This window comes from Mastomys coucha, unplaced genomic scaffold (assembly GCF_008632895.1).
Source record: "Mastomys coucha isolate ucsf_1 unplaced genomic scaffold, UCSF_Mcou_1 pScaffold23, whole genome shotgun sequence".
In the NCBI taxonomy this organism is placed as follows: Eukaryota; Metazoa; Chordata; class Mammalia; order Rodentia; family Muridae; genus Mastomys; species Mastomys coucha.
The window spans coordinates 32,584,535-32,607,493 of NW_022196906.1; the positions used below are offsets into that span (position 1 = coordinate 32,584,535).

Genomic DNA, 22,959 nt, shown 5'->3' on the forward strand with positions numbered 1-22,959 from the left:
GTGCCGCGTTGTTCCTGCTGGCGGGAGATAGCGCGGGACAACCTTCAATAAATAAACATTATAGAACTTGTTTTGAGCCACTTCTTATTTGTGAAATTATTCAGATGGAGATTATTCATATATGTCTTTTCTCTATATAGGGTTGCTTTTCCAGTTTCGAATGTACATACAGACAGAGGTATGGTAACTAAAACCTTGTGTTCTTTTGACTGAAAATTGAACCATACACCAGTTTTAATTATTTCAATGCGTTGAACATTAGTTTCCAGACTTAAATGCATTACTCACTTGAATCATTTTATTTGACATTCAGAGCTTCATTTCCAATACCATGAATACCAGCCATTGATAAGCTACTTGCTCTTCATGACATAAACTGTTTATATTGCACATATTTGAAAGATAATACAGTATTTCCATTTAGTGTCTTAGGTATTATGGCTGTGAGGTGGCTTCACATTGAACTTCAAAGATCCCTCATGTGTCCTTTTCTTCTCATGTTATGCAATTGTAAGAATCACATGAAATTCACAGAAGAATATCTATCCTGAAAAACAGCATGGGATATTGAGAATTTTAGGAGACACAAGTGTTACAATGTCCCAATTAGTAAGTTTCATCTTGAGAGCCAGCTCTCAAATCTTTATAGATTATTAGGTTTTCATATAGCAAGCACATGTTTCTAATCATTCAGAGAATCTGGCTAAATCTAAATTTTATTTAGATTTGAAGCAAAGATGTTGGTCCTAACACCACCACAGTAGTATATGGATGAGATTAGCCCTAGGTTGTCACAGGTTTCCCAAGTGTCAGGCCAGGGCTGCAGCAATGACAAAATGCTGAGATGAGGGATGGGATTTTCTCCTTGTCCTGCTTCTTCCTATTTGATAGCTGAGTGGTCATATTAACAAGTGACAGCAATGGTTGTGGTGTTTAGATTGTGGGTGAGTGACTGCACTCTGTCTAACTTTAAATGTACTACTCTGGGGAAACATCACTCTACATCGTGACAGCATGAATGGCAATTTTCTGTGAACTCAGACATACTCATAGGCACTCCCATCATTCACCTTACAGGTGTGAGAGAAGCTATGATAGCAATTTTGTCTGGTCTTACAATCTCACAATTATTTTCTATATTTACAGATTATCTTAAAGAAGAATGGGTTTGGAAAATGGTTCTTTGGTGACTGAATTCATTCTACTGGGGTTGACAAATGACCCTGATCTCCAGTTACCCCTGTTCCTACTCTTTCTGTTAATATACACAACAACAGCACTGGGGAATTTGGCTTTGATCACTTTAATTACACTGAATTCTCACCTTCACACACCCATGTATTTTTTTCTTTTAAACTTGTCCTTCATTGACCTCTGTTATTCATCTGTAATTACACCCAAAATGCTGATGAACTTTTTAGTAAGAAAGAATGTCATCACCTACATGGGATGTATGACCCAGCTCTATTTCTTTTGTTTTTTTGCCATTTGTGAATGTTGTGTTCTGACATCAATGGCCTATGATCGTTATGTGGCCATATGCAATCCACTCTTGTATAACATTACTATGTCTCCCAAGGTGTGTTCCTATCTTATGCTTGCTTCATACATAATGGGATTTTCTGGTGCCATGATCCACACTGGATGCATTCTAAGACTGACATTCTGTGACAGGAACATCATCAACCACTATTTCTGTGATCTTTTCCCTTTGCTACAGCTCTCCTGTACAAGCACTTATGCCAACGAAATAGAGATTCTAATCGTAGGTGGTAAAGATATCATTGTGCCCAGTATTATCATCTTTACCTCTTATGGTTTCATTCTCTCTAATATCCTTCAAATGAGATCCACTGCAGGGATGTCCAAAGCCTTTAGCACCTGCAGCTCCCATATACTTGCTGTTTCTTTATTCTTTGGCTCATGTGCATTTATGTATCTTCAACCCTCATCACCTGGATCTATGGATCAGGGAAAAGTCTCCTCTGTCTTTTATACCATTGTGCTTCCACTGATGAACCCCTTAATCTATAGCTTTAGAAACAAGGATGTTAAAATTGCCCTGAGAAAAATCTTTAGCAAGAGGAAGTTTTCATAAAAAAAAATGTTTATCACTATAGTTATGCTAATGAGAATGTCTGTGTATTTAAACAAAACCACCTTTTAGTCTATTATTTAAAACAATCTGATTGTTGCTAGGATATTAGGATTTTTTGTTCTTCTAAATGTTTTTTGATATAAATTTCCTTTAATTTCATACTATTAGCAAAATCTTCTTTCATCATTTTAACTATGCATCACAGTAAGTCACTAAACCTATTTTTCATTGTTATTCTAGGATGTATCTTAAAGGTATCCAATGATCTGGCAATGTTTATACAAAGTAATGGTGTATTGTCCATGTATCCTGTGGCAAGATGGTGGCTCTCATTAGTTTATGAAATGAATCAGATTGTCTTTTAATCTCAGGCCTACCCTAAGAAGTGGAGTATGATTTTACAGATTCAATTTCCACCATATCAATAAATAATTTAGAATCACAGACTGTCTCTTTTCATCAGAATCTACTGTGGGGAGCCATGAAGAATTCCTTTGTGTACAGAGCAGCTGTCTAATATCCCGTAGAAGGCCTCTCTGCACTCCAAGCCACAATTGTCACCAAGCTAAGCCTGCCACTGCCTTAAGCCAAGGACTGTATTTGGAGGACCAGCTGGAACTCCCCTTCTACCAGGCCCTGGGCCCAGATTTCTTTCTCAGCTCTTCCATGACTTCCAGAGGTAGCTGGGTGTCCAACAGCCTGGGAACTCCAAGTCTCCAGCCTTTATGCAGGCCCTGGAACCCTAGAGCAAGCTCAGGCTTTCCTGCACCTCAGACTGCACTTTCCTACCCATTAGATGTGTCCTGAGGCTTCCCTATGGTCCACACCCTCCTGGTGACAGCATGGGTAAACACAACCTCCTTGCACCCTACCTTGCCAAGGAGTTGAGCCCTGTAGTGGAACAGACAGGGACCCACAAGCCTACAATTATGCTTCCTTTCTATTTTCCACTAAGCTTTAATAGAAATTTTTATCCTTGAAAAGTATAGTCTAACAGACAATTGAAGAATGATTGAAATTTGGACGCATTTTTATTCTACAATGAGAAGGAGGACACTATCAAAAGTTAAATTAATGAGTTGTAGTTGAAACTCAATTGATGGCTTCCTAGACCAACTCCAGAAATTGTTATTGTGCTGTAGTAATTATGAGTATGTCTTTAATTATATTCTTTGCTAAATCTGATTACATAGATGTTTAACAACCATTTATGTGGTAATTTATGTCCTGGTTTTATGTATAGAGTATCTATCTCCCTAACAATTTCCATATCCACATTTCCAGCAGCAGTGCAGATGTAGTATTTTCATCATAGCTTTGGTATTTCTTATTACTCATTTTTCTTGTTTATTCTCCTTGTGAGTTATATGAGATGGTATATCAATGTACTTTGGATTTCTATTTTGATGGCTACAGGTGTTGAATTGTGTGTGTGTTAGTTTCTTGTACTTATTTTTTTGAAAAAAATTCCAGTTCTTATGAACATTTAATGATCAAATTTTGTCTTATCATTAGTGTTTTCCTCTCCAGTTACTGATGAAAGATGATTGAAGGAGGAGTTGGCAAACACATCTCTTTCTGTGGAGAAAAAGATTCAGTAGAGTCCTATTCATCAGTTTTGCTGACATTACCTAATCATTAAAGATCTATTTAAAAAATAAAAAAGAGCCCATGAATTTGAAAGAAAGCAAGGAGCATTATTTAGAAGGGTTTGGAAAGAGTTAAGGGGTCACTGATCTTATTATATTATAATCTCAAAAATGATGGTAGCTTTGATTAAATAAACACAAGTATACAGAAGACAACTACAATGAAAAGCCATTAATTAAAAAATCATCATTATATATGTATATGTTTATATAATCTGCTTAAACATTTTACTATGTATAAACATACATAAAATATATTATGTATAACATATATAAATATATATGTATTTAAAAAAGAAAAAAATTAATTTTCAAAATGCCTATTTAGAAATTCATTTACTCTACATCTGTCTTAAAGGTTTTTCTTCATGGTTGCCCATTATCTTCAAACTTTCAAGTGTTTCATAAAGATCTATCATTAGTTTCATATTACACAATGAGAAATACACACTTCCCTTCACTTACATATGGATACCCACCTCAGTGTATCTTTTGATATTACTGTTTTGTTTTTATGTTTTCTAAATGTGGAGACAAGATATGTTGTATTCTAGATTGTTTCAACCTAGGTAACCTAGAATCAATTGAACTACTGATCCTTTCATCTCCACCTTCCAAGTGAGGAGATTACAAGAATATGCTATCTTACCTAACTCCAGCAATAGTGTAAAGACTTTGTCTTTGCTCTCACATAGTTTTATGAAGACTTTGTCTTGCATTGGATGTCTGTAGCATTGAGATTTTATTTGTATGTCCTATTTCCTATTCTACTGATCCATTTGTGTGTCTCTGTGCTAGCACTGTGTTGTCTCAGAAACTATGCCTCTACAGCATAGCATGATGTTAAGTATCACAATGCCAATTACAATGCTCTTTTAAATTTTTTTTCATTTTCACACTCTGTGGTTCTAGTGAATTTGTCAATTTTTTACTTCTTTGAAGAACATACTTTAATTTTGCTGTCTACTGCATTGAACCTCTAGACTTTTTGATACTATCTACTTTGTTATATTTAATGTTTTCTAGCTGACTACATGGGAGGTCTTTCCATCTTTTTGAATCTAAAAACATTGTTTTTTGATGTCTTGCAGTTTCTTCTTTAGATGACTCATAGCTCTTTGCTCAACTCCTTTAGATTTTCTTCTATTAGAAGATACTGAAGTGTTGTTGCTATCCTGCTCTATTTCACAGTGGCTTCATTATTGATGCATACATCTTCTACTTTGAAGAAAGTGTTCATCAAAGCTAGGAGAGTTTCTTAGGTCTTGTAAATATGGAGTCACATAATATGTTAATAAAAATACTTTAAGTTGTTACTCCTCTATTTGTTTACTCATTTTTTTCTCTTACCATACTTGTCAAGACAGGTTCTAGTTACTTTATTCCAGGAAACATGGGAGTGGGCATCTGGTGTACTCTTTTCTTAAGAGAGGATATTTTCAACTTTTATTTTATTTAGTGTGCTGCTACCTATGTCATGCACAGCCTTTATTATTTTGATTTGTTATGGCTATCTTTTTTCTGCCATTCACATATTTTATTATAAATGTATTTGGGATATTATTAAAATATTTGTGTACTTACTGAAAACATGATATGATTTGGTATCATATTTTTATGTGTTATATTCTACAGATTGTATGGAGGAGTGCTCCTCCACTACTGTGGGAATTCAGACTTATACAACTACTCTCAAAATTAATCTGTCAGTTTCTCAGAAAATTGGAAAGAAATAATAATTCAGCAATTATCTAAGTATTTTAGATTATAACAAGTGAGTCTTCACATTTTACAAAATGTTAAATACTTGTTTCTGACTACTTGTAAGTAAAAGTAAACCTGGACATTCACTGTCTCCTAGCTTTGGTTCAATTAGGAAAAAGCTAGAAGAAACTGAGGAGGAGGGCGACCCTGTGGAAGGACCTGAGGTCTCAATTAACCTGGGCTCCTTAGATATCTCAGATACTGGACCACCAACCAGGCAGCATATACTGGATAATATGAAGCCTCCAACACATATAAAGCAGAGGACTGCAGGGGCTGGGTTCAGTCACAGAAGATGCACCTAACCTTCAAGAGACAGGAATCCCTAGGGAGTGGGGAGATCTGGTGGGGTGAGAGGTGGGGACATCCTTGTGGAGTCAAAGGGGAAGGAGGTACAAGATGTGAAACAGTCAGAGAGTGGACCAGGAGGGGGATTAAATCTCAAGTGTTAAAATAATTAAATAAAATTTAAAAATATTTTAGCAGTTTCCCAAGTACACTTATAATCAAATATATGAATGATGCTTTATATTTGTAATCTCCCTAATGCCATTCAAGATCTCCTGAAATCAGTAACATATATGACAGATATATATTGCATTTTGCTATTAATTTGCACAGATATTTTATCATAATTTCTACTAATAATGTATTAATCTTGACTTAATTCCTTCCTAAATTCGGGAGCACTTGGTGTTCATGGCTGATATTTCACTATATCCTCAAGTGAAATGACATTTTTAAAATTTTTTCTTTTCTTTTCCATTTAATAAGATAAATGATCAGACAAATTCATAGTATTTTAACAATTCCCATGTTATACAAATGAACCTGAAAATGAGAAATGTTTAGTAACTTGTGTCAGTATATAGTCTTCATTCTTATTGTAATGAGTGTAAAATCATTGGTCTAATTAATATATTGTTAAATATAAGGTTAAATATGAGCAGTGTACTTGCTAAGAAACTTTCAATATTTATCAAAATTATTTAATCAGGGTGTATACTGGTTAGAATGAGAATGATCCCCAGAGGTTCCTATGCTTGAATGCATGGTCCCCATTTGGTGGAACTGTTTGAGAAAGATTAGGGGGTATGGTCTAGATGGATTACCTTTGCTCTTATTGGAAGAAGTGTTTTACTAGGGGTGGGCTTTGAGTTTTCAAAAACCAATCCAGTTCAAGCTTTCTTTACAACTTAAGCAGATGATCAGATGTGATCTCTTAGCTACTATTCCAGCTCCAAGTCTCCCTGTGGAATTCTCCTTGTCATATTGTTTATGAACTAACTAATGCTCTGAAACTCTATTAAGCCCACAGTATAGTTTCTTCCCTTATACACTAGGTTCATCATTTTTTTTCCATACAAAACTAAGACAGGATAAAGCAGATCAAAGTGATTTTGTAGGGCTGGAGTGTTGATCAATGGCAGAGTACTCACTCAGAAGCAGATGTGACCTCTTGGGCTTCATCAATTTCAATGAAAATAAATGCAGTAAGAAGCACAACTTTTAAAAAGTTATTTGTGGACATCTCGGGAGAGATGATACATTAAATATAAACTTGGCATGGTACATTAAGTATAAAGGAAGTTTGAATGGCAATCTGTAGAATATTACTGTTAAAGATTCACAAACAAAACCAAAAGAAACTACAACAAAAGATTTCCCTTAAGAGATGAGATTAATGGGAGATGGGAGTTCAATATTGGCATAAGGACAACTGACATACAAGTCTCTAAAGAGAAGGTCATACCTTAGTCCCTAAGTTCATAAAGATACGTCATGGTCCAGCATATAAAAGAAAGCACCTCATTTACTTTTTGTAATTGGAATCTGTGCTCTAGGAAGAGGCTGAGGAAGATTTTACTGTTGATTCATGGGTAAATGCAGTAAAGAAGTAACTACATAAAGTATTCTGGTGTCTCCTCCAGTCTAAGAGTGAACATGATAAAAACTGTTTATCTTTGATCTAGCTCTTCAGAGGATTAAGAATTCATACTATATTTTATGATATGCATTTCAAAAAGATTTCCAAGAAATATGAGAATTTAATTTTGTTCTTCAAATTCTTGAAATCCAAGAAACACAGAATTGTAGATTGATATCATCCTTTGGGATAGCAAGAACAGGTAAAGAAAAAGATCACTATTTTCTCTCCTGTGATAAGTTTATAAAAAATTTTCTGCCAGTTTTTGAGATTTACATAATTTACTTTCAAATATTCTTAAATAACCCCCTATGCTTTCTTTCACATTTATGGCCTCCTTTTCACTAACACACATACCATACATACATAGAAACACAGATACACATGCACAACCTGCTCAGTCTATATTTTATTTGTATGTATGTTTTGAAGTCTATGCTAATGTTTAACTTTTATGGAAGACCTGTATTGAGGCATCTGTGAAATCTGAAACAAATCTTATAAGATTTACAACTTGTTTTGAATAATTTATTCATTGTGAGATGCCCAAAGTGAAGCTAATTCACATATGTTTTCCCCAACAGACTTGTTTCTATCTGTATGAAGTAAACATAACTTATATAAAATGAATAGGCAATTGTAAAATGTAATCTGTGCACACTCAAGTATATAGCAAGGCATTGTTAAGTATTATTAACATGCTGAACACTGGATCCTCAGAACTGAATCATATTTTGTAACTGATTAATTTTACTCTTGATTAACATTTCTTGACTTAGTTTCTCATAGACTCCAGCAAGCAGGTGAGTGATTTTCAGGCATTCCCAGAATATGTGTCATATGTGTGGGAGAATAAACATTTGTACATTCTCTGTGCCACTTTACTTTCACTGTTTCATTTTTATCTCCACAGATTCTATTAGAGAAGAATGGTCCTGACAAATGGCTCTTTGGTAACAGAATTCATTCTCCTGGGTTTAACAGATAACCCTGACCTCCAAATACCCCTGTTCTTAGTTTTCCTGGTAATGTATATGATAACTGCCTTTGGGAACTTGACCTTGATCTTTCTAACTGTGCTGAACTCTCACCTTCACACGCCTATGTACTTTTTCCTCTTTAACTTGTCTTTCATAGACCTCTGCTATTCTTCAGTTATTACACCCAAAATGTTGATGAACTTTGTACTAAAGAAAAATATTATTGGTTTTGCAGGATGTATGGCACAACTATACTTCTTCTGTTTTTTTGTTATCTCTGAATGTTATGTCCTGACAGCAATGGCCTATGATCGCTATGTCGCTATCTGCAATCCACTCATGTATAATGTTACCATGTCCCCTAAAGTCTGTTCCTATCTTATGCTTGGTTCATATTTGATGGGATTTTCTGATGCCATGATCCATACTGGATGCATTCTGAGACTGACCTTCTGTGATGGGAACATCATCAACCACTACTTCTGTGATCTTCTGCCACTGATGCAGCTCTCCTGCACAAGCACCTATGTAAATGAGGTAGAGATTTTCATTGTAGGGGGGAAAGATATCACTGTACCCAGTGTTGTCATCTTGATTTCTTACGGCTTTATCCTCACTAATATCCTCCAAATAAAGTCCACGGTGGGCAGATCTAAAGCCTTCAACACCTGCAGTTCTCATATAATTGCTGTTTCCCTGTTTTATGGGTCATGTGCATTTATGTACCTAAAGCCGTCCTCAGTTGGATCTTTGAATGAGGGAAAAGTGTCTTCTGTCTTCTATACCATTGTGGTGCCCATGATGAATCCTTTAATCTACAGCTTGAGAAACAAAGATGTTAAACTTGCCCTGAGAAAAACTTTGAGCCGGAGAAAGCTTTAGTGATAAACTTATTATCTTTATGACAATTGTGACAGATCCAAGATTTTCTTTGTGTAATGCCTTCTTCACTATCTTAGTTTTTCATCACAGGGAAGTAACTTTTATTTTTCTTTACATATTTTTGCCATAAGTTTTCTTTGTTTCCACACTGTGGTCATGTGTACTTTGGGAATTTAAACATTTTAAAATGACTTATTATTAATTAAAGGCTTTTTAAAATTCTTAATCTAGAGTTTGTTCTGAAAACAGAAAGGTCTGCAAGTGATTAAATAAGAATGATTAGTCAGTATCATATTCAACAATGCTCTTTAATTATGTCTCTTTAAAAATAATTTGTTCTGATTCAGTTGTTTCTTTACTGATTAAAAATACAACTCCAAAACTCCTTTAGTCACATTAATCATATTAATATTATATGAATATATATTCATATAGAATAGATTGTAGAGTTTAATGATACTAGAGGACCTTAGTGTAAAAATGCTCATTAAATTAAGTCTTGATTTCAAGTCTAACACTTTTTAATATGGACTCAATCTACTACATTTTAAAAACATTATTTCACTGAGACAATATTGGGGTAACTAGTCCCTTTTGGAATTTGGCTGTGGATTCTTCCTCCATATAATGCTAATTAAAACAGCATTTCTTTGTTTTATCATAGCATTTTTTTTTTTTATAGAAAACAAGTTGACATTTTTCTTTTTGAGTAGGAAGATGCATATTTTGCCAGTGCAGCTGGAAAAAGGTTGGCTGAAATTTAGCTCTGGGATTTCTTACCAAAAGATATTGAAATGATTTCAGAATGTTGTCCTGCTCTGTGGACAGTGCTTTATGCTGTGATTTCTATTTGAATGACTAGTTCATAGCTTCTCTTTGGTTCTTTTCAGTGTCTTGATTTCCTTGCTAAGGTTTTCCTCTATGCTTTTCAGGGTTATCTTTAAGATGTGTTTCTCAGTTGTCTGAGTCTTAAATTTATTTCCATGTCTTACTCATCTGCATGTTTGAGTCCTCTATGTGGTCATTGATGCTTTTATAAAGTATGCCTTGAAAATTTTTATCTCTATGTATTTCCCCATTCTAGACAATTCATAAAATAAATCTGAATACTATATTGTCCTTTCTGCTTGCCTTTTTATATGTTTGTGGGATTCATCGAAACTTTAGAATGAGTTTGTACTATATTTTTATAGCTAAATATATTCTGAAAAAAGAATATAGAACATTTTGTTTATCCATTCAGTAGTTAATATATATTTGTTAAATTTACACAAAATGAACCACATGTTTTATTTTGTTTTTGTTTGTTTTCTGAGAATTTTTAGAGAATGTTTAATTTTATTTGTTTTTGGTATGGCCTTTATTTTATTGATATTTTGTTTGATTGTTTTTGTCTCTGTTTGAGAATGAACATAAAATTGACTGGATGAAGAGGTGGGAGGATCTGGAAAGAATTGGGGGAGTAGAAAAATGATGAAAATAATGTATATGAAGAAATATTTCAATGAAAGTATAAAACAAGTAGGTAGTTACTTATAAATAATGCTCTAAAAATACACTTATTTATTAGAACCAAACTTATTATATAGACATATGTTTTCAAGTCCACTCACTAACACTTAGAGTTAGAACTTTTAACATAGTGACTGTCCCTAATTTTTTAAACTGTTGTTTTAGACTATTAAGTATTTCTGTTTCATTACATTTCTGTTCCATTGTTTATGGTTATAAGCAACATATGAAAGATGTCAGATCTCCTTCACTGCCATAAATATTCATTATTGTCTTTCTTTTATATTACCGGCCAGAGGGAATGATGTTGGAGTTTATAGGAAAACCAGCTTAAGATGAAGTGTGTATCCTGTGAGCTTAAAGTAATACATAAAATACTCTGCAAAAATATTTTCAAATCAACTGCAGAAAGCAATCCACTTCAGAACATAGAAATAGTGCCAATACTCACTACACTGGCCTGTTCCCATGGTCTGCAGCACATTTCAGGGTGCCAGGAGAAAGCTTCCCTAAAGGAAAGCATGGAAATTCATGGACAGCAGCCTTTAACCACTGAGAAACAGAAATTTGGGAATGCTGATGCACAGACTTTGAGAAGCATCATCTCAGCTGTACTGTCTGTAAATAAGTATGATTTTGGTGTGTGCTCAAGGTCATCAGATGGTAGAGTTCATTGCCAAACATCTTCCCAGTGAACATCAACTCTTCTCACCACTAGTCATAAAGGCTCCATCACCCCCAAAAGAGGATGATGAAGAAATAAGAAAACAATTTTTGAAAGGAACATCAATGGCTTGGAAGGAATCAGGCACTTCTAAGTTGCTGATATATATTTCCATACAAATTATTAACAATTAATTATGGATACATAAGACTGACTAGGAGGTAATAAGATTTTGTAAAAAGAATTTCTGAGGTTTTAATGTAATTTTATTTATACTTGCTCATCTGTTTTGTTTAGGAAAGTTTCAAAGAGTACATCATTATTCCTTTTTGAGTTAATGGTAAAAGGGAAGTCATGGGGCTCTCACAAATTAGTCATTTTAAAGAGTAAAGGTGACCTCATGGAGCCATTTTCATCAGAACCTATCTCTGATGTATATGCAATAGCATTTTAAAAATAGTAAGAAATAATTTTGTTTTATGAACAATGTGTTCTTTCTTTTATATTTCACAATTTAAAAATCATCTGTCCTTTGGCTGCTTGCCCAGAAGTGAAATAGCTGGATCCCTTGGTAGACATAGTTTAAGTTTAAAAAAACCTCCATTTTGCTCTTTTACCTCATTTCCCATGAGATATATGAGACTAGATGAATAAATTATTATTATATTTGACCACTATATGCAGTGTACATGGATGAAGACATCATACCTCTGATTAATATGTGGACTAATATTTGTTAAAAATCTATACCTTTCTTGAAAACTAATACAAATAAGCATTAATGTAGCTGAAAGCACTTTAATGGCTAAATTATTGCTAGTCCTTTCAAATATTGCTAATTTCACTGTTGCTTTGTGTACTAAACAGGATGATATGTTCAAAAATATAATTTAAAGAAAGTTTTAATGGAGACAACTCTTATGCTGGCTACTTTTTAACTTAACTTTGTATAGGCTAGGGACATCTTGGAGTAAGATACCTCAGTTGACAAAATGCCTCTGTAAAACCGGACTGTGGAACTCTTTGGGGATTGACAATTGGTGAGCTAGCTCACTATAAGGTGATGCCACCCACTGGCAGGTGATCTTGAGTCCTGTAATAGATAGGGTAAACAAGCCATGGAAGCAATCCATTAAGCAGTGTCACTTCATGGCCTCTGCCAGGTTAATACTGGAGTTCCTGTCCTGACTCATTTTTGATGGTGCACTGAACAGTAAAGATGCAAGCTGAAGTAACTCTTTCCTTCTCAAGTGACTGTTGTTCATGATGTTCTACCACACTAATAGAAACCTTAGGTATAACACCATGCAGAAGTGGATAACCCTATTCCCAGAAAATTACATGATTGCCAATTGTATGATATCTTATGACTTGTGATTAGATATACATTAAAGGGCATTACTGTTGATTTTAATTGGCAACAAAAATTAGATAGTGATATCCTATGGCTTAAGGCACCATGCATTTTAAGCACAGGACAGTGAGAAATCAAGCTGGATCAGAGCTAGAAACTTTTATTCTTCTGGCTAGCTCTTATGATGTTAGAATATATCATGTAGGATACTGGTAAAGAAACATTTTCAAGTCTTATCCATCTTTGAACCCTGGAAGCTGCAATACCTTCCTACCAGGCACAATGTGCTCATTATCCCAATGGTAGCATGACTGTTCTAGGAATAACCATTCATTGCATTTTTGAGGTTCACTCAACAAGAGGAAACTCTGCATGATACTCTGTATGTAGCCCTGTTCAGAAGCTTATGGCAAGGATGGCCCTTAAGCCTTGGCAAGGGATCTCACTAGTTTTGTTTTGCTAATGAGCATGGTATTACATTGCATTTTTGAATACTTATATTCAGAAATTAGATTCTCCTAGACTCAGACAGAAACTTTTACTTAGTAGTGAGTAACAGAATGAATGCAGAGATCCATAAAACTGGTCAAAGTGCTGAGAATTGAGTGTTCATCTCTAAACAGAACATCTATATCACCCCTAAATCTCAGAAAACATCATGGAAGAGAGTGAAGAATACACATAAGGGCCAAAAGTTAGGAGGGTGTGATGTCAAGTGTATTCTTTGAGAAAGGATATAACCATTGCATTTGGGAACTTGTAGTAACTGTGGTAACCTACATATGACCTGAAAAATATTGGCCTAACATATATTTTGACAGATATAACTCTTCTGACTGAAACTCTCATTCACTTTAGGTTTACATGGAATGTTTTTTTTTCTATCCCCTCACTTTCATACTATTTGTAGCCTTAAGATTAAAGTAAATCTTATATAGATAGAATATATATGCATTTTGTTATATTTCATTGAGTCATCCTAAGTCTCTTGAAGAAGGACTAATTGATTATTTTCCTATATTGTCACTGACAGTTGAAGATTTATTAATACTATTTTGCTATTTTATTTTGGTATTTTATGACTCTTATTTTCCCCACTTGCTATCTTTTCTTGAGAATTGATATGTTATGCTAATATTTTAGTTTTCAGGGGTTATTCCATTTGAATCTTTTCCATTTTTGTTTTGGCAATTCCTATAAATTTTAATTTTATGATTAATATAAAAACATATACCAAATAGGTCTTAATAAGAAAATGACTTAACTTTGGTCTTCAAATTATCTTATTCTTGTGATATCTAACTGTTAGATAATAGGTAAAAATGCTGAGATAGTAAAATGATTTCATTTTATAAGCTGAACTTTTTCAAATTGCATGTGAGAAGTTACAAGATATAGGGAGCTGGGGCCTAAGATTATGGTATTTGATGACATTTTTGGTTTTAGGATGGTTGAAGTGAGTGCTTTGCTAGTCATTCAGTTTTGAAGTTTTTAATCTATTATTCACCTAAAGTTAGTTCTGACACAAAGCTGGAGAAAGCATGTCTGTTGGAGAATAAAGCCAAAACTATAAGGCCCAAAATAATGTAATTAGCATCTGGGCTTGTAAATTTCAAACCTTGCCTGTCATTGCAGTTTAATCAGGCAATCAAACTTCAAGAACACAGGTTTCTTCAATGTTTTATTTTTCACAATGATGTATGTTTAAAAATAATTACTTGGGTTATTAGCTCTTGGAATTTATACAAGAATTATCACATGAATGTCTGGGAACCACAGAGTCTGAGTTGTCTAAGTCATTATGAATAAATCTACATCACTTATTGATTAAAAACACACCTTGGTCTGATGTGCTTTGTAAAACCAAAGATATGTTTTGTAGAGTGCAGTTATGGTGTGGTGGGAGGAGGTAATTCAGCAGGCCCATGCTGAGGCACCCCCCTCTCTCACCCCTGCCCCCCTCCCAGGTACCTGCCATAGGACATGTCTGGTATAGAATACAGTTTATTTGGGGGAAGAAAAGGGGGGTTGAAAAGGTAGTAATGGCAGAGAAAGAAAAGGTGCAAAGAAGGACACAGAGAGACTGAGAAAGAGAAGACAAGAGGCAGACCATAAACCATGGAAAGAGGAGAGGAGAGTGATGGGGGACAGAGAGAGAGTCAGAGAAGTTAACCAGGTCCCTTTATAGCAAGCCAGGCCTACATGGCTGTTGCTAGGTAACTGTTAGGAGGAGCTGAGAAGGAATACCAACATTCCTCCATTTTGGAGTGCAGAAAGAATGCCAACATAGTCTCTTCTGCATTTCTGATTATCATTCAGATTCTGTGTGGTACTCTCTCTCCCTCATTCATATTAGGAAGTGTGTGGAATTCGCAGATATCTTGATTTCTCTGGTTAGTCAAGCTATGGATGCATGAGCTCCAGACCTGATTTTGAGATTGTAAGGTGGGTAGACAGGCATAACTAGCTTCAAGGAAGAACTGATGTGTTTTTTAAAGCACAGTATGATGCAGTGGGAGAGTATGCCTTAGGGAGCCTATTCGGAGGCATCCCCCTCTGAGGTGCCAGTAATAATGAAGTTTATTTGGAGGCATGGGAAGGGGGTTGAGAAGGGATTAGTTGCAGAGAAAGAGATGAGAGAGAGAGAGAGAGAGAGAGAGAGAGAGAGATCAGAGAGTTTGGGAGAAGCCAGTCTTTTTATACCAAAACTGATTAACTGATAAAAATGTCAACAATATGGAATGTTTGGCCTGCGGTTGATAAAATAGCTTAATTACCATATCTTTGGGGCTACCTTTAGCTACTGAAAGAGCCTTCACTTTTCCACCTCTGTGTCTGACCTAACACCCAAACAAACAGAAAATTCCTGGAATGTATTAACATAACAAATCTCTACTCTACCAAAAACAGGGCAAAAAATTTAAAAAAAAAAAATGCTATCATTAGCCTTTGAGACCTATAGTTCAGATTCCCTTGCCTGCTTTTTATAAACCCACAAATGTTTCTACTAGTGTACTTTAAAAATGCCTTGATTTATAACTTTGTTTTGGATCAGAAAAAACTCCATGAAACTGCTTCCACATTACAGAATTGTATTTAGTGAGACCCAAATTTTTGTTTCTGGGTGGTGATCACTCATGGTTGGATTCCAAGTAAACATATTTCATAACACAACAACATCCTATATGGGCCACAAAGTACAAAATATTTATTAACTGGATTTTTTGCCTCCCAAAAGACAAATTTTAATTTTGTATGTTTTGTATCATTTGACTCAATTTTTAATTTATTTTTATTTTTTGCTTTTTTTACTGTGAGTGACTAGGCTGGCCATGACTAGGCTTGTTTGACATTCACAGTCTTCTGACTATAACCTCTTGACTGCATTACAGTATTGTGCCACTTGATGGAATTTTAATATATTTTATCCAATATGCTCAAATGTTCTGAGGACAGGGTGGATATGTGTCACCCCTAAAATATATTCAGACAACACCAGGGTGAGTATTTGAGCACTCCGGCACTGAGAACAAAAGTATCAAAGAATAGATGTAGGGTGACTGACAGATCAGGATTTATTGAGGCATTTTCGAAATAAAAGAAACAGACAAATATATCTGGAAGTGGATTTTTTTTATCAGTACACCATCAGAGCTGTGGTCTCTGTGTGAGAGAAGAGACTGTGGGCACATGGCATAGGGGGCCTGAGGATTTTATGTAGTGGAAAACAGTTGTGATTGGAAGATTTCATTTGCAAGCAGTGTCAAAGTACTGGAAGCTTCCTGCATCTGAAAAGCCCACAGGTGCCAATAGTGAAATCAAGTCTCCCAGTCCACCTGAGGCTTTGGGTCATTAACCCATCAGGGACAGTATCCTAAGTGTTTTTCCTATGCATTCCAGCAAATGTTATGAGAATGTATTCTAACCTATCCCATCGAATATTAATCATCTTAAAGGGCTAGAAAATACAGCTCTGTTAGCATCAGGGCATGCAAAGCCTGTGGTGTCACATGGGTGGGTCTCACAGACCTGTTGCCAGGGCAACAGCCACCATATTCAAAGAATCCATTGGGTTCACCTCCCACCTTTACCTGGGGCCACTACGTCAGAACCCATATATGTACGGGGAACATTCCTCCATCTCTCTCTCTCTCCCTCCTCTCTTCCTGCTACTGCCCCCTCTCTCCCTCTCAATTAAATCTCTTACATGTGGAGCTGTTTGGGCCTAGTGTGTGGTATGTTCTGACATGACCCACCATTCTAACACATCAAGCTCAGTAGTTCAGAACTTGTCTAACCCAGAGAGCAATAACAAACAAAAAAGAAGCAAGCAAAAAAAATGTAAGTGTATTTGTGAGAAACGCCTATAAGAACATCAGGTGTGTGTGTGTGTGTGTGTGTGTGTGTGTGTGTGTGTGTGTGTGTGTGTGTTATGACATACCTTAGAAATCTTTACATCTAGTTTTAAGAAAGCCTGAGGGCAGACTCTGTGGAAAATTAATGTTAAAACATGGTGACAAACTGAGAAATAACCACAACGATAGTTTTCCCTGAAGAGAAGATGTAGCTGGAATCTGGGACTTCAACACTAGCTCCAGCATGGAGCACCAATAATCCCCAAAGAGAGGGGCATTCTTGAATAAAACACTGAGTCGCCAATGAACTACAGACTTATAAGCATCTAAATGGCATCACCTCATCCTTAGGATGCTTAACATGCAATTAAAGCATATAAAATGTGTAGTATCTCTTTTTAAGAGGCGAACATGATCAAAATGAAAGCTGTTTTTCTGTAGAGAATTATGACTATAATTATTAAACATAAACAGTGATTTGAAAAGATGTCCAGAGCACACAAAAAAAGTAATTTTATGTAGGATTCTTTTAGCAAGAACCCAGTGCTTTGGAACCTGATGCTGTCTTTCCAGAGTAAGAGAAACAAATACCAATGAAAAGGACCAATAAGATTTCACTCTTAAATAGGGTAAGTTCTAAAATCTATTCATATTAAAAGCTTACATTTTCTTGAACACATTTACTGAGAAATAAATAGAAGAGTTTATAATGTATAGTATTTGTTTTGACCACATATCTTTTTTGAAATGACCCAGTATTGAGGCTCATTCACGTATTTCTCTCCTCTATGTTAATACACAGTTGTGTTTTGTGTAAATATATCTGCAATAGGATAATTTCAGGTGAGTTCTGTTACCAAATCACTATTAATTGAAGTTAATAGGTTTAACATTAGCTTTTCAAACTCTTTTTACTTTGCGAGAGTGAATTTTCTTCCCTTTGGGCCATTTTCATTCCCACTAACTCCAGCAACCAACATTATTCTTGCCCTTTAAGTGACTATAATTGTTATTTGACTTCACATAGATGGTGGAGTATTTCTTCTAAAGTTTTCTTTGTTTTTTAGTTTTCATAGTGGCTTTGTTGTCCAAAAGAACCCAAAAATCTGTAATGTTATGAGCAAGTCTAAGGTTCAAGAGAAGTAAACAGGAAAATATCCTAGATTTAGAAACAGAGAAATATGAGAATCACTATAAGTGCAAACTACAATGTCTTGTTCAATAACCTGCATTTCTATAAGAGAGGCCAATTTCTCTAGATTTCTGAATTTTTGTAAACTGCCCATACATATATTCAATTAAGGAGTTGGTTTCTCTTTCTTAATATTAGAAATACTACTCATGATTCTAAATATACTGAAGACCAGTCTGGAGATAAGTCACCAGAAGATTGCTAAAATTTTTCCTTGAATCAAGAATAGACAGTAATAATAAAGAAAGGATAAGAAGAAGGGCAATTAGTTCCTGTGCATCCAATTTTCTCTTTGTTTGAATTTTCAAGTAGCCAGATTAGCAATATTAGTTCACTGGTCAAAGCTGTGGTACATTAGTGATGCTCTTTACTGTAATCAACCTCAGTGATGCTAGTTGAGGAAGGCCATATTGTTCTGCACCATGGTACCATAAAAGGCTGGTTCAAGGAAGTTGAAGCGATTTGTTTATTAACATTGAAATAAGAAATTGACTATTTGAAAGAGAAGGTATGTTTTTAAAATTCTTCTTTTCCTTAAATTTCATTTATTTTTCTGTCTCCACAGATTCTCTGAGAGAAGAATGGCTTTTGAAAATGCTTCTATGGTAATTGAGTTCATTCTCTTGGGAATAACAGACCAACCTGACCTCAAAATTCTACTTTTCCTACTCTTTTTTGTAGTATACATGATAACTGTGTTGGGGAATTTGACCTTGATCATTCTAATTGTGCTACATTCTCACCTCCACACACCCATGTACTTTTTCTTGTTTAACTTGTCTTGCATTGATCTCTGTTATTCTTCTGTGATTACACCCAAAATGTTGATGAGCTTTATACAAAAAAAGAATGTTATCTCTTACACGGGGTGTATGATCCAGTTATACTTCTTTTGTTTTTTTGTCATTTCTGAGTGTTATGTGCTGACTTCAATGGCCTGTGATCGCTATGTGGCAATCTGCAATCCATTGTTGTATAATGTTACCTTGTCTTCTAAGGTATGTTGTTACCTGATGCTTGGTTCATATTTCATGGGGTTTTCTGGAGCCATGATACACACTGGATGCATCCTAAGACTGACATTTTGTGATAGAAATACCATCAACCACTATTTCTGTGATCTCCTTCCTTTGCTGCAAATTTCCTGTACCAGCACCTATGTCAATGAGATAGAGCTGTTCATTGTAGCAGGAAAAGACATAATTGTGCCCACTATTATCATCTTTATCTCTTATGGTTTCATCCTCTTCAGCATTCTCAAAACAAAATCCACTGAAAGCAGATCCAAAGCCTTCAGCACCTGCAGTTCCCATATGCTTGCTGTTTCTCTCTTCTTTGGATCAGGTGCATTCATGTATCTTAAACCTAGCTCAGTTGTATCTATCAATGAGGGGAAATTCTCTTCTCTTTTTTATACCACTGTGGTTCCCATGATGAACCCTTTAATTTACAGCTTGAGGAACAAAGATGTTAAAGTTGCCTTGATTAAGTCTTTGAGCAGAAGAATATTTTGATCAGAAACTGAATACCTCTGAGCCTATACTTAAACAATAGAGAGATTGTGTTTGCTATGTTTTTGACATTATTTCTGTATTTAATTATTCTATTGTGACATATATTTAGTATTATTTGTTTAAATTATTTTCATATTAGCTTTTTTTATTCTCAATTGAAATCAGATATCTGCTTTTCATAATTTTTTATTGGATATTTTATTTATTTACATTTCAAATGTTATTGCATTTCCCGGTTTCCCTACTTCCTGGAAACACCCTATCACATCTTCGCACCCCCTGCTTTTTTTGAGGGTGCTCCTTCACCCACCCACCCACTCACACCTCCTTGCCCTCTACTCCCCTTCACGGGAGCATCTACTGAGCCTTCATAGGACCAAGGACTTTTCTTCTCATTGATGCATGACAAAGCCAACCTCTGCTACATATGCAGCTGGAGTAATATGAAGTTGTCTGTATGAGAATGCAGACAACTAGCCACATTTCTCACTTGAAATCACATTGGTATATCTACACAATGGAGTAATACTCAGCTATTAAAAACAGTGAATTTATGAAATTTTTAGGGAAATGGATGGGTCTGGAGAATATGACCCTGAGTGAGGTAATCCAATCACAAAAGAACACACATGGTATGTACTCTCTGATAAGTGGATATTAGCCCAGGAGATCAGAATACACAAAGTACAGTCCACAAACCACAAGAAACTCAAGAAGAGGGAAGAGCAAAGTGTGGATACTTCATTCCTTCTTAAAATGGGGAACAAAATACCCATGAAAGGAGTTGCAGAGACAAACTATGGAGCAGAGACTGAAAGAAGGACAATCCAGAGACTGCTCCTCCTGGGAAGCCTTCCCATATTCAACCATCAAATACAGACACTATTGTGGATGCTGGCAGGTGCTGGCTGACAGGAGCCTGATATAGCTCTCTCCTGAGAGGCTCTGATAGTACCTGATTAATACAGAAGTAGAGGCTCACAGCCATCCATTGGACTGAGTACAGGATCTCCAATGAAGTAGATAGAGAAAGGACCCGAGGAACTGAAGGGTCTGCAGCCCCTTAGGATGAACAACAATATGAACTAACTAGTACCCTCAGAGCTCCCAGAGTCTAAACCACCAACCAAAGAGTACACATGGTGGGACTAATGGCTTCATCAGCATATGTATAACAGAGGATGACCGAGTCTGTCATCAATAGAAGTAGAGACCCTTGGCCCTGTGAAGGTTATATGCCCCAGTGTAGGGAAATTCCAGGGCCAGGAAGTGGGAGAGATTGGGTTGGTGAGCAGGGGAAGGGGGAAGGGAACAGGGTTTTTGTTTTTGTTTTTGTTTTCCTTTTTCTTTTTTCATTTTTCTTTTCTTTTTCTTTTTCTTTTTTTCAGATGGGAAATTGGGAAAGGAGATATCATATAACATGTAAATAAAGAAAATATCTAATAAAGAAAAAAAAGAAATCACATCTCAAATCTTCTTTGTGTCTTTGTGTGTTTACAGTCTTGCTTTTGAATCCTTCACTGGAAACAATATATTACTCTCTAAAGCCAATATTTAATAGGTATAGATATGTCTGCCTTGACCATGGTCTTTGACCAATATTGCAGATATAGGTATGGTACATTGAACATTGATTTGCTAGATGTCTAATATTTAACTTGTAAATATAAAGAAGTATGTTTTGTTGCTAAAATACACTATGACAAACATATAACATTAGAGCTCTTGAGATTAATATTTTACTTAATAATACAGGAGTCTTTAAGAAAGTCCATGAACCTTTAGATTCTTGATCTCAAGCCTACCACTCTTTTAAATATACCATCCAACTAGAATGAAATATGAGGACTTATTTCTAATGTGTGCTTTTTCTTTGCTGATGATCTATAAATTTACCTCAGTATTTTGTATGTATATGTGTGTGTATGTGTCCCATAATTATTCAGTAAAATTGTTTGCTATCTCTTTTTATCTTTTTTTATTTTTTAGCAGCAGATGCATGTTTTGCTGGTTAAGTTAAAGATGATTAATTCAATTTGGGATCTGAATTCTTTGGACAGAAAGCCTCAAAAGTGTTTGAAGAGGCATTTTGATGAGGTCTTTGGAAGAAATAGAAGCTAAAGGGAACAGGTCAAAGGTAACCATTCAAGAAATATAAAATTTCTGTGTGTAAAATGAGAAACAAAAATTACACTGAAATTTCATCAGATTTTTTCAGTGTAAAAATTCAGAATTTTTAGACTGAGTTTTATATCTCTGATCATGTTAAGTCTCAGCTATTCATAAAACACTGAACATTATCCATGATGGATGGATATATGATGACTAATTATAGAGGGAATCTCCATTGAGGAATTGTTTATATCAAGTTGACCTGTGGGCACATTTTTTGTGGTATCTTCTTGATTGTACATTGATGTGGGTGGGCCAGTTCACTGTGAGTGATACCACCTCTAGGCAGGCCTTATGAGGTACAAGAAAGTGAGTAAATGTGAACCTGAAGGCCAGTAAATAACATTCCTCCATAGTCTCTGCTACAAGGTTACTGCCTTGAGTTCCTGGCCTTACTTCCTTCAGTGGTAGATCAGGGCCTAAGGACTTGTAAAACAAAATATGACTTTCTACTCCAAGATAATTTTGTTCATGGTCTTTTATCATAGCAACAGTAAGCAAAATAGGATAGTAGATTAACAGAATTTTAGAGGACTATAGAAAATGTGGAGGATTTTGTGACAAAGTTAGTAGATAACCATCTTAATAGACAAAATAAGTTGCAATTGAACCCGCTTTAGGGAAATAGAACTTTAAAAAAAAAAAATGGAAAAATCTTACTCTTTTCTAGGGAAATATTTAGAAATAAAATGGATATAGAAGCTCTCTGGAGATAACCTTAACTTGACATATGTTATTTAATACTAAGGAAAGTTTAATTTTAAAGTGTAGGAGGAACAAGATAAAACTAAATTTCTGTGTTTCTTGATTTTGTTTTCCTCACTCTCATATAGAATAAAAGCTCAATAAAACTTTACTTGAGCTGAAAAAGTAAAACAAATCTGAAAGTATACTTA

The 22,959-nt window shown here is 35.2% G+C and overlaps 3 protein-coding genes across 5 annotated transcripts; all 3 read left to right on the plus strand.

Annotated features, from left to right (window-relative positions):
- The first annotated feature begins 1,091 nt into the window (after window positions 1-1,091).
- LOC116072219 (olfactory receptor 8B3-like) lies at window positions 1,092-2,098 on the plus strand. Of its 2 annotated transcripts, XM_031343546.1 has the most exons (2): window positions 1,092-1,105; window positions 1,162-2,098. In XM_031343546.1, the coding sequence occupies exons 1-2, from the start codon at window positions 1,092-1,094 to the stop codon at window positions 2,096-2,098; spliced, it is 951 nt and encodes a 316-aa protein (XP_031199406.1). The 2 variants fall into 2 exon arrangements, with proteins under 2 accessions (XP_031199406.1, XP_031199407.1); XM_031343547.1 differs by lacking the exon at window positions 1,092-1,105 and having other exon boundaries at window positions 1,159-2,098.
- Window positions 2,099-7,855: 5,757 nt separating this feature from the next.
- On the plus strand, window positions 7,856-9,300 carry LOC116072142 (olfactory receptor 8B3-like). 2 transcript variants are annotated; one of them, XM_031343434.1, is made up of 2 exons: window positions 7,856-7,869; window positions 8,364-9,300. In XM_031343434.1, exons 1-2 carry the CDS (start codon window positions 7,856-7,858, stop codon window positions 9,298-9,300), a joined length of 951 nt encoding a protein of 316 aa, XP_031199294.1. The 2 variants fall into 2 exon arrangements, with proteins under 2 accessions (XP_031199294.1, XP_031199295.1); XM_031343435.1 differs by lacking the exon at window positions 7,856-7,869 and having other exon boundaries at window positions 8,353-9,300.
- A 9,658-nt stretch (window positions 9,301-18,958) lies between these two features.
- Window positions 18,959-19,891, plus strand: LOC116072327 (olfactory receptor 145-like). The gene has a single exon (XM_031343733.1). The coding sequence runs from the start codon at window positions 18,959-18,961 to the stop codon at window positions 19,889-19,891; it is 933 nt and encodes a 310-aa protein (XP_031199593.1).
- The last annotated feature ends 3,068 nt before the right edge of the window (window positions 19,892-22,959 follow it).

Coding starts and splice junctions, on each gene's coding strand:
- LOC116072327 (XM_031343733.1), top strand. CDS start 18,959: ATGGCTTTTGAAAATGCTTCTATGGTAATTGAGTTCATTCTCTTGGGA.